Below are 12,460 nucleotides of genomic sequence, written 5' to 3'. Positions count from 1 at the left end.
TTAACTTCTGGGGCAAAGAGAGCTATAGAGAGGTGAAGTGACTGCTGCGCCAACCACAAGTCCCCAGGGGACTGGCTCAAACCCTTTATCTCCACTGTCTCTCTGGTTCTAAGCTCTTTCACGTGATGCTTCTCTCCATCAACAGCATCTTAGATTGCATGCACTGTCTTTGCCTGGCAAGGTCATTCATTTTCATATATTCACTCTGTAATTTTCATATTCGATAATGAAGGGAGGAAATGGAAACATATGGCTGCTTTAGCAACAGCACTCTGATTTCATGATTTGACCTTTGTCAAGTTATCCATCATGTTTTCTTATTGCCATCCAGAAATAGCTATGGTGACTGCTATCAGTCTGCTATCAGTCACCATGGCTTACTGTCCTCAGTCCAAGTGATAATCTAAGCAAGGTGACTGTGCCATAGAGATTAAAGCACCTTCATCACCCTCCAGCATGTCTCCATTTCCCTAGCTGTGGGTCAAGACTAAGTTCAGAGGTCAGAGATGTAGCAAGATATCACGGTGTATTCCCCATCTTCAAATAGGAAAGAAACAGAGCATACCATCATTTTCCCCATCACACTACGATTCCCACAAATGCTTTAACTCCAGTTATTAGTACTCAGGGGCCTGGTTGAGTTAAATAGGTGCGTGGTTTTTAGACTGGGAGGGCGGAAATCAGTACTCAGTGGTCCGGGCCTGTTTCAGGCTGTGTTCTGTGTTGTCCATCCAGCATGAGAGCATTTTGGGCTTCCTGTAAGCACACACCTCCTGGAATGGTGCCTTTTGGATGCTTGACTATGTTGTCTGTAGCATCTTGTCTTTTCTGTGTGTGTTTGACTAGCTGTTTTACTTGGCTGATCTGCACGGAATTCTTCTAATTCCAATAAACAGAAGTACAGTGTGTATTTTCCTGGCTAACTATATGCTAAGCCTGGTGAGTATAATGAAGACAGGAAGCAGGGTTTTCTTATTTTGGAGAAGAGCACCTAATTGGTCTTTTGAGGTAGATGCTGCACTGTCAGAATTTCAAGGTGACCAAACAACCTTTCCCTCGCCTACCTCCTTAGGTGCCCTGCTTCAGGTGCATGATGGCTGCGACCTGAAATAGTTTAACTCTGTGGGCAGGACGTCTGGTGCCCACAGAGTTAAACTATTTCCAGGTTCCCCAATCTCTGTCCTCTGATTCCATGATGGGGGTGGGGAGTGGGGGTGGCTAAAGGTCTTGACCTTGTCACTCTTCCTCAGGACAAGAGGAGAGGAATTGATGAATCCAGCTGTGAATTCAGTGTCCCAGAAAAGAGAAGCCAAAATGCTTTCTAGTACTCCGACCTTTCCACATCTTCTCTTAGTCATCTGTGATGTTTGCTGACAGTTGATAGCAAAAAGCAAGTGTGAAACTGGATTTGCTATTAAACGTATAAGAGAAAGGTAAATGAGTTCCTTATTTTTCTTTGATAATTAGGGGCACTAACACCAGGCTTGAGTGAATGCAGACAAGACCCCTATAGGCAGTATAATGTATTAATGTAAAAATATGCCTAGACAACATAACTTGTCAGAGAGGATTATTTCTACCTAGTGAATCTGCGGGAGCCCCTTGGCTCCACCATTCAGAATTTGATGAGAGAAGAGAGTGGGGAGAGAGAGAGAGAGAGAGAGAGAGAGAGAGAGAGAGAGAGAGAGAGAGAGAGAGAGCGCGCGTGCATTAGTGAACAGCTACTGTGGCATTGATGTTTGAGCGCACTTCTGAACTGGCTTTGTTGAGACTATCACTGTTATCAGTGTAGAAAGCATGCGCTGTCCCAAATCCGCTGTTACTATGAGAAATGAGGAGCTGCTTTTAAGGTATGTTGTGGTGTCCTTTGTTTTAACGTATGCTTTTCTCGTTTCCATAGCTGGCTGAGACAATAATCATGGTCTAAAGCAAGTGGGTTCCTTATCTTAGAAGGGGAAAAAAAAGGGAATCTAGAGAGAGGGGGAAAGGAAATCAAGACTAAGAGATTGGAAGAAAGAGAGCAAATGAGGGAAAGGAAGAGAACTGCTGTGTGCGAGTTCGATTTGCACGAGTTGCCTTTTGAAAGCATGTCATGTTTTTGCTCGCTGTGATTTGCGAGTGGCCAGTGGCTCATTTTAAAGCTTCTGACTCTGGCTCTCGGTTTGTCTTTTCCTTTGCAATGTCTAAGCCTCTTTCATTATTATGCACTCTGCATGGAATAATCACCGAAAAAGGAGCTAAGGAGACCCCATATTAGACTTGCGTTCCAAATACCGCTCTAATCTGGACTTAGCCTACCTAGATAGTCCTTCTGTGTTACCAGGTTTGGATCACTTTATCCTGTGTGCCAAAATGTGTACCTGTTTAAGGACCTCTGTTCATGCATGGCGTCCCGGGTCCCTGTGTATCGAAAGCAAATATTTGTTTCCTGCATCTGTGTTAGGTTTCTTTCGCGTACCAGGAATAAGCCAACACTGACCTTTCGGAAAGCAGAGAAAGAATTATGAGAGAATTGGCATCCTGCTTTGAAAAATGTAGTCTTTTGTTTATTTGGTAGCAGACATTGTAGCACTGAATACATCTTTGGGTCTGACAATGGGACCGGTTGAACAATGGAGCTGTCAAACTAGCTTAATGCATGTCTGCTTTTTTTTCCTTGCTTTTTTTTTTTTCTCAACACCCTTTTTTATCTGCTATAATCTTGTTTGTATAGACTATACAGAATGAAGAGCTTTTAGAACTGCTTGTTTGTGGTTTTGTGCATTTAAAATTTTACTATCTGCTGTTCGTAGAGCTTTTTGCATTTTGTAGCTATGTTGGTTGGATTGAGTTAGAGATTTATTGCTCACCTCTCCGTTAACTACAGAAAGAAATGTATTGATTGAGACTGCTTGTAATACCATTATCATTCTGACAAATACCTTATGATCAGACATGCCTCTACAGTATTTATGCTTGGGGATTTTAAATTTGCCTAGTTGGTGGACTTACGGAATACAGCATGAGAGAGAAGTTACGGGGAACGTTTCTGGGTTTAAGTAAATTATAATGTCTAGTCTCTATCTCCCCTTTTGGCATCCAGGTAGACAAACAGTTTAGAAATTCAAGGACACATGAGAACTTTTGCCCTTCTAATTTTGGTCTGAAACTATTACTATATGTAGCCTTTAAGTTCTTAAGTTAAAGGGCTCTATGGAATGCATTAATTTTTGATATATGGTTATGTGCTCATAAATGCATTTCTATGCAAGGCAAACATTCCTCATGTCTTCAAAAATTTTTCTTTTTATAAAATAAGCATTGGTTTCTAAGGTGAAACAGTGAGACTTCAAAAAGAGAAAATGGAAAAATTCCTTTCGAAGTTCTCAAATATTGAAACCATTTTTGTTCTCACACTAGATATAAAAGGACTGGTCCTAAAATGTTAACTGGTAATTGATTTACATGAAAATCATCTCATTGAGGTTGGTTTCCATAAAGAATATATTTTAGCTAACATTTTAGTGTTTTGCTTTAATTAGATGCCTGTGCCAGCTATTGAAAAATGTTAGTAAATTTATGGAGAAAGATTAAGGACCTAATTTTTAAAAATAGGAAGGGAATCATTTTAAAGGGCAAAATTTTAAATAAGGTTTAGTTACAAATACTTCCTTTTGGATTATATCGTGGTTCAAATTAGTGATGTTACCAATAAATAAGGAAGAAAATGTATTCCTTATGAAAACACAGTTATGAAACAACTATTTTTTAGAGTTTGGACACACATTTCATTTTTTTAAACTTAAGTTGAAATATTATGAAATACTTAATTCAGAATAATTAAAATTAATGTTACAGGCTAAATAAATTGCCTTCTCAAATACCGATTTTTCTATGGACAATATATTCAGAGCCTGAGTGGACCCAAAACGTATCTGTGGTAAAATGATATTTTAACAGTTATCCATTGTGAATAGAATGGATTTTAAATGCAGACTTATTATATTCTCTTACTTCCGATGGGATCTGAATTGCTCACTGCATCGGGTATGCCAATAATTGCTTTTAGGAGGAGCTCATAAAAGGTAATTGGTGAAGCTTTATAACTGAAGCTAGCCCACTGCTACCAGCACACCTGGATTCTGCTTTCATGTGGAATTTTTATTCCAAAATAAGGGTTGCAAAGCAATTTTTTGTGGTTTGGAAGAAAAGTAGTCTCCTATGCTCCCTAGATAGCTGTCAGTATCATGCTCGAATGAAGATATAACTTGGGAACCTCCATGCTGTATTTTTGACTAAATTATAATTATTTACCTATGAGCTATTCCCTTGGATTTCTAGGTGGTCTTAGGTCCAAGAACAAGGGAAATCCCTTCTCACTTTGTTTGCTTCGCCTGTGGTTTGATGCACTACCAGCTAAAATTCAGAGAGCCCCTGCCTCCCCATTCCAGTATCCCACATACGGATCATCTTTTCCTTTAGCCTGATGGGGCAGGTAGAGATTGCTTGAAGTCAGCAAACTTGTCTACATCTATTTCCACGACAGTAACAAGATATGTAATCTCTGACCTGCCATCAGCCTCTATGTGCGGTGATCCCCTCAATAGTGACCTAAACAAATACCAAAGTAAATTTTAATTCTGAGTCCAGACTTGCAGAAAAGGAATAGCAAAAGATTCAAACTGGGAAAATGGCTTCTTTCAATAGAGTAATGATGGCACCCCAAGTCCCTTCACGCACGAGCCCCCGGGGTACCCACATAGATGAGTTCAGCAGACCACAGGCTGGGCTCCGGGACCTCAGTGCTTTAGTAATCCTTTTTCTGTTAAAATGAAACCTGACCAGTTTTCATTTTTTAAAATATGAGTGTACACATTGCAAAATATCCTTTTGGGGCTGAAAAGCAAAGAAGAGCATTTGATTAATATTCATATCTGGAACTTTGTAGCAAGTACAGACTGTGCTTGAACGCCTAGGAAGTCATTCCAAGAGGGAATCAATACTAATTATTGTAATCAGGGGGTTAATTAGGTGAAAGTGTGGCTGATGGAAAGTTCATTCCTCACAGCCCTGGAAACACCTAGGATGATGAAAAGAAAGATAAAATGCAAATGAAGAGTGTTGTGTGGGAATGATTGCTCTCCACTCAAGGGGTCAGGATTTGTACATGAAAAACATACCTTGATTTGGTGGCATCATGGTAGTGAGGAAATTAGAAATACCCAACTTAGGTTCTTCTGTAGAGATTTCTGTAAAAGTTATTGGCAGAATGTAGTTGGTTAGTGGCATCTTGTGCCTCTCCAGAACATTTTTCTGCACCTTTTTGAACAGTAACAAGTACAGTCCATTCAGTTGCAGTCATGCCTTCAACCATCCTTATTAGTCTTCATGAATTTCTTTCCACTTTTTGGTAATTCCTGGGGGAATCTCCTTTTTTATAAAACTATTGATTGCCTCTCTAATGTTTATTGGCTTTGGGAGTTTTGCTGAACTCACAGTGACTTTTATTCTGTAGGTTTGGAGAGAATTAACGTTTGTGGCATTTCAGTTAACTGACATTGGAAGAGGGTGTCCAAGGAAGGAAAGCATATGTGAGGTTTTAATGTTGTAGGCCATTAAGGCTCAAAATGAAGTGTCCTAGAGCTGTAGCACCTTTCCCATCACGTGGTACCAGTCTACAGAGATCAGACGGTGATGGAAGCCAGATATGCATGTGTGGGGTGTGTGTGTGTTTGGATCTCCACTCAACTCAGAAATGTGCTAGTTAAGCCTGATTTGGGATGAAGTACACTTTGTTCCCAAACGCTGTCTTCTGCTTCCTATGATGTTGTTAGAGATTATTGGATACAGCTATGTTTGTCTTCTCCATGGTGTTCTTCTCACTGTGTGTCTGATCCCAAGCACATTTTCTTGTAGTCCAGAACATCAGGGTTGACAGGAAATGGCACCTGTGGGGAGAGGGTGACACCAGCCCATGGTGACATGTATCACAGGACAGCTCGGGCTGCCACCTCCGCCCATTCCGAGCTGACCCTCGCCTTACTGGCTGCTTGCATTCTGATCAATCACTGGCATTTGTGCAGCCCGACTAGCCAGCATGCCCTCAGGGAAAAAGAATCAGAATTTTCCTGTAAAATCATTTGGTTCCACCAACTTTGTTGGGATAGTTGAGAAGAGCTTGAGGTTTGAGGTTATGAGGCTGATACACCTATAATATCCGGGGTTTTTAAAAATCCCTATCTTGAGAAAGATGGCAGCTGCAGTCAGTAAAAACTCTTTGCCGAAACCTACGGATGGCATTGCTGGTTTCCAGCTGGTGTGTGACCGACCAGAAGGGGCACAGTGAGCCTGAGGCAGACATGGAATCACATGCCTCCCCCCACCCCCCACCGCCCCGAAGCCATCTATCTCAGTAACACAAGGGCTGTGGGCCCCGCAGTGGCTTAGTCTGTGTCCCATTATGCTTTTTGAATACCTTGGTCTGGGGCCCCAGCTCTCTTGTGGGTTCTGTGAAATGGCTTACTGTTTATTCAGAGATGATTTAGGGAGCTCCTCTGTAAGTGAAAACACATAGACTTGGGGGTGGGTAGTATGAGTTCCTGGTGGCAGAACTTAGGACTCATTTTGATCTTGTCTTTGGAAACGGACTTAATAAAAGGGAATGGTGCCCTCATTCCAGGCTCTGGTGCTCAATGCCTGCTGTCCATAAACCAGAACCTTCTTGTTGCCCGTGGTGTAGGCTGCTGGCCTTAGATGTAGATGTGCCAGTGGAAACCTTAATGCTACAGGACAATATGATTAGGACTGGCTTTCTCTTTTCCTCCCCACCTGCCAGTTCCAGGATTAAACAAAGATGGGGGTGGTGGGGAGTGTTAAGATTGGAGGTAAGGACTAAGACCAAAATGTATTAACTACTTTCTCTATGCCCAGCATGACATTAGGTGGTTTCTTTTATCTAATTTAATACTCACAGATATCCAAGAGTTAGTAGCAGTTCAGTTATTTCCATTTTAAAGATAAACCGAGACTGAGAGAGGTGATGTGGTGGTTCGATAGACACACAGCTCATACTGGGAGTGGTTCTAACTCCAGACTCAGCCAAACTCCTTCCCTGGCTAACTTGAAAAGTATAACGATTGAACATTTGACACTTTAAAGTCAGACCTTCCTCTGGGGCTATGTTTCCACTGCGGACATTGATTTCTACACACCTCCTAGTTTTGCCATTCAGTACGCTGTACAAGAAAGGAAAAACAAGGAATAAGAAAGGAAAAATCTCAGCAGTTTTCTGCTTCTGAGTTCTCACCACAACTCTCTTCTATATCCCCACTTATTCATGAGGTCTTTGAGTTAAAGCATCCTATGCCTCACTTTTTTGAGGCTTTCATCTGTATAATGGGAACAGATGTTGGGAGGAACAATAGAGAGTTTTAAAGATTGATGAACTTGAAGTGTGACTTTTTATCTGTGTTAGGGGCCAGAATAGGTCATACTGCGATCATAACCAATCAAGCAGCAAAGATATTTTGTGCTCAATACAGAACACAGTCTCAGCCATCAAGAAGCTCACAACAGTCATGAAACAGAACAGTAGGTAAGAAAATATCAAGTGGAGGGGCACTTGAACTGGGTGGAGGAGCAGGGGAAGGTGTCCTTAGGACACTCTGGATTTATCTTTGCTGTTAAAAGAAAACAAAATCCTCAGCCTGATCACCTTTCTTCCTCAGATACCCAAGGTCATTCACATCTCCTCCCCTCTAAGCTTGCCTTATTCCTATGAACTAGGGCAAATGTAGCCATTCGCCTCCAGAGAGTATTGAGAAAGTAAGCTGTTGGGTAACAGAAAAGTTTATTCTACACAGTAGAGATACGACAAGATAGAACACATTCTGCTTAGCTTCGGTAGATAGCTACACCCCCTTTCCATGAACATTTTGGGTAGGTTTTGTTTTTGTTTTTGTTTTTTTAAGAGAAAGAAAAAAACATTTTTTTTTTCCTAATGGACTTAATGGGAATTAGCATCAAAAGCAAATTTAAATACAAAGTCATTTGGGATTTTCAAAAACCTCTATCATAAGCTCAAAATGGCTAGAGAGTTGAACCATATTATAGGGAAAAAATAAATTTCCTGTGCTCAAAACCTTAATGTATTTTCAACCTCTATGTCACTTTAATAGCTTGGTTACATAATTGCTGTAGGAATAATTAGGTTAAAACATTGTACTTCTTATGTGATGCTCATGGTCGGCTTTGACTTTTCAGCCATTCATCCCTATGAGGGAATGAAGGCCATGCATATGACAAATGTCTAGCTGATGAATCAGAAAATTATATCACATGTTCCCTCCATCAACTCTTTGGCAGAAACAAATGCAGAATTCAACAGGTGTGGTTCTTAAATCTTATAATCATTTCCACTCCGAATGCAAGTACCATTTGCTTTAAAAAGTCTGGTCTGCTTGCACCATCTCGAATGACTTCTGATCCTTGTAACAAAAGCTCTTTGATAGGGCTTGGTCATTGTTGTGGCTAAAGTGGATTTATGTACTTTGTTTTACTCTCTTAATCCTCACTCTAATTCATTTGTTCAGGAAAAGGAAAGACATTCAGGCAAGTGGGGCTGTCATGCCTCCAGAAATTTCCTCTTAGGTCAAGGTTTTGATTCTTGCCTAGGTCTGTCTCAAACAACCCCATCCTAAGGCTAAAATTTCCCTTTCTTTTTCTTTCACCCCCACCTGTTGCTGCTTTCTCTGTGGACCTAGTGTTATGCCTACTTACAATATCCACCCAGCTGTTGCTGTTCAGCTGTTGCCGTTTGTCAAGCAATCATTTCTCCTTTTTAAATTTAACAACACGTGACAGTAAGATGAGAACTTTTGGCCAATTGGGGAAAACATTTTGTGGGGTGGGGGTGCTGAAGGGCAGACTGCCAGGGAACTAAAAACCTCATTCTGATGGGTATAAATTTTGCTCCTGCCGCCAGGCTGGCACCAGATAAGGGTACCTGGTATAGTTTGACAAATCTCGGCATCTTCAAGAGGCCACTGGAACATTCCTTCAGAGGTTTTTTTCCTGAATGCCTTTGTGTGCAAATCCACCATGATGGACAGACAAGCCTTTTTCATCTCCCCATCCTTTCTCCATTCTTTTCCTTCCCAATTTTCACATCCAATTTACTCACTTGGTGGAACACAGTCTTATATCCTCCCCCTCCCGCCCCCTGGTAATATCTGGAAGGAAGCCCAATTCCAGAGACAGCTGTGCCTAGGTCAGAAATCAGCTTTGGTCTAGGCAAAGCAAACTTGATTTCTCTCGCAGATAAGCAACCCACAACAACTCACTTCACTTTTGTAGTCACCCAGCTCTTCAGGCACACAGCTGCAGAGGGAAAGCTTCTGGCATAATCTGGCTTCCATTGGAGAGAGAAAAGGGGAACACGGAGAAAGAAAGAAAAGGCTGAAAGGTAGGGGGAGGGGGGAACAAAGAAGGCAGCAGCAGTGTAATGGAGAAAGGAGAGAAAGGGAAGGGCGAGTTAGAGAGGGGAACGATGGGCCGGCTGGGCTGTGGGTCTGCCGGTTCCACAGCGCTAGCGTTCCACCCCCTCGGAATGGAGGCTTCTGAAAACTCTAGAGGAGCACCTCACTTCCGAGCACGAAGGTATGTATGCAAAGACCATGTTCAGTCGGAGGGCCTCTTCAGGAGGGAGATAAGTTCATGCTTATGTATTTTTGCTCTATTAAAAACAGATTCAGAAAAACACAAGATTGCCAAAAGCCAGTAGCAGCTGTTCTCAAGGGAGAGTGACTACTTAAAATTCCCATAAAAATGTAAAAATATGAGTTTAATAATGATTTCATCTTTATTGGCATTTAATTTCACTTAAGTTGTTTTAAGAAGGTGATAAAAATCACCATTCCAGAAGCTTTCCAAAGTGTGTGTGTATGGGCGGGGGGGGCAGGGGGAATAATAGGGTTATCATTTTAAACTTATGATTGGTGATCTAAGTATTTATTTCTTAAGTGACACTTTTATGGAGCTAAGAAAAGATGTATTTACAATGTATCACTTGAGGATCTATTTCAGGTTTCTAATTTTATTATTATTATTGCAAGTTGCTAATGAAACTGGGTAAGCCAAGAACAAACACATGGCCACAAAGTCAGATACTCTCTTAGGTACTTAAAATTCATGTGGGTTTCAAAATTATTGGCTGGAAATGATGGGAAATCCCCTTATAGGGCCTGCATTTCTTGCTCCAAATGGCTCTGAGCACAGTGGGCTTTTTTTTTAACCAAAACAGCTATGTTAATAAAATTTGAATTTGAAAATGTGATTGGGGAGAGATATTTTGGATTGTAGTTTGTAAGGATGAGCCAGAAGTGACAGGGGAAAAAACCCTTTTGTGAAGGTGGCTTTTTGAGTGGACAGAACAGCGCTGGTGCGTCTATAGTTGTTGCGTAGCTGACAGTCTGCTTTTAAAGAGATTGCAATGCGTGAGGTTATATATATGAATGTTTTTTAAAATGGAAATTTGTCATAAAATATACAGGGTTGTCTGCAGGAGAAAAAAATTAATTGTTTGGTTATAAACATCAATCAGTCTATGTCAGGTACCAGTGTCTCAGTTATAATATACACTTTGAGCAACAATGTTGAAAGGTCAAGGGACTATATTCTGGTTCATTGATTTAGTGGGGTGACAGGAATAGGATTCTTTGAATTCAAGCAGTGCGTACTCTATGTATAAATGCATTTATTAGCGCTCTGTTTCTATTGAGAGTGTTGTGTTTTTGTTTTGTTTTTAAATGTCAGTGATAATTCAGTGCTCTAACAATGACCATTGGACAAAATTCAGTTTGAGATGAGGCGTGAGAGGGAAAGGGGTTTTGCTGAAATAGCATAGTGCAATGGATTGCCTTGGAAGGCCTCATCTAAAATGAGGTCATTCAGAAACTTTCCCTTGAAGTGCTTCCAATTTTGAATTGCCTTTTGTTTGGGAAATGAATAGCAAGTTGATTAAAAAAAGAGAGAGAGAGACAATTAGGGAAGGTAGGGGGATGGGCGTAGGGAAGCTCTTACGGTTTTTCTACAATGAAGCTAAAACTATGAGGAAACTTCATGGTTCCCAATAGCCCCGTCCACGGTGATGTCAGCACACGGTGGTGTCACCAACCAGGTCATGTCCAGTAGAGGAGCCTGCCATTGGCTCCAGCCTCTTTCATTGCTGATAAGATCCTTGCCTCCAGAACAGCTTCACCGAACCGGCGTGTTCAACGGTGGCCCAGTGGAGCTGTCTGCCAAGTAACTGCAACTGCCAAAACATGACACCTGATGGCTCATTACTGCATGGAAATTAAAAAAGGGACCCCATCGAGTTGTTTTCAGTTTGTTTGTTTTTTTTGGTGGCGGTGGTTTTTTTTATTCCTTCTGCCAAAGCAGTGAAATGAGAAATTTAAGCTTTTCATCAGGTGGTATTTGGTGGGGTGTTTTGTTTTCATTTTCAAGCTCAAGAACTTTTGAAATTTGTATTTTTGAAAACAGCTATTGTACCTGTACTGTGATCATGGAAACAAAACCCTACGGTGTGTATGCATGTGTGTGTGTGTTTTGTTTCTGGCGCCTGCATCAAATGCCTATGCAATTGCTATGTTACTTATGTATTTGGCAGCCAAACTATTTAAACTCAGCCATCCCCTAGAAGCTTTCCCTGGTTCACGTTGTCACTGTGTCCCACGGAAGAATGATTTTTATATTTGACCCTGGTTTTGCTTCTAACTTTCAATGGCAAAGCAAATGTGCTTTGAAAAGTCTGGTACACTCTAGTTGTTAAATAAGGCAATAACCTGTGCACTCGTAATTCTTTCTCTATGACCTACTTACACACTACTTCACCCTCCTTATAGTGTGATTAAAAGCTGCTTTGAATCCGCGATCGCCTCCAGGGACTGGAGGCAAGAATTTAACAAACTGCTGAGAAGGCTTAAGTCAGTAAGAGGGCTTCCAGACAGCTTCTCCCAACGAATTCACATGCAATTAAAGGGAAAATAAATATTTCAGAAGTGTGCATGTTAATGAAGCTTTTTCTACCTTATGGAATGTAGACATTAGATGGAGCTTTATTCCATAGGTGATTTGAAAAACAATTTTTTTTTTCTTTTTGATTAATGCTGTTAATCTGCTTCTGTTGTGGGGACTGGTTCTGATTGTTCGTTCTTTAAATAAATGTGATACAGTCAGCTCATTCTATACACTTGGGATTGATGTAAATAATGTATGGAAAAGCAAGAACTGTCAAGGTTTGTCTAATTTACCCAGCTAATTACTTTATTCAAATTATTGAAAGACCAACAAAATTCTTACAATTGCAAATGTAGCCTGCCGTAGTTGGGGTAGGGAATAAGTGTAACAGTATTATGTATTAGGAAAAGTTTGGGCATTTTGGATATCAGAATTAATTTTATTGCATCTGTTTTTCAATTCC

General features: G+C 40.8%; 1 protein-coding gene across 18 annotated transcripts in view; it reads left to right on the top strand.

The window, feature by feature from the left end:
* Positions 1-12,460, top strand: part of CELF2 (CUGBP Elav-like family member 2) — a 786,847-nt gene that overhangs the window by 475,088 nt on the left and 299,299 nt on the right. For 2 of the 18 annotated variants that reach the window (XM_074325000.1, XM_074325008.1), the window contains exon 1: positions 9,487-9,636. The exons of 6 other annotated variants lie outside the window; for them this stretch is intronic. In XM_074325000.1, the coding sequence (XP_074181101.1) occupies positions 9,527-9,636 (110 nt within the window). In that variant the 5' untranslated portion in view covers positions 9,487-9,526. Of the gene's footprint in view, positions 1-1,652; positions 1,851-2,168; positions 2,324-9,486; positions 9,637-12,460 lie in introns of those variants that run through there. 10 more of the 18 variants (XM_074324993.1, XM_074324992.1, XM_074324996.1 and 7 more) reach the window with 8 other exon arrangements.

This window comes from Rhinolophus sinicus, linkage group LG02 (assembly GCF_036562045.2).
Source record: "Rhinolophus sinicus isolate RSC01 linkage group LG02, ASM3656204v1, whole genome shotgun sequence".
Classification (NCBI taxonomy): Eukaryota; Metazoa; Chordata; class Mammalia; order Chiroptera; family Rhinolophidae; genus Rhinolophus; species Rhinolophus sinicus.
The sequence above is the reverse complement of the archived record's forward strand: the minus strand, read 5'-3'. Positions and strand labels throughout refer to the sequence as shown.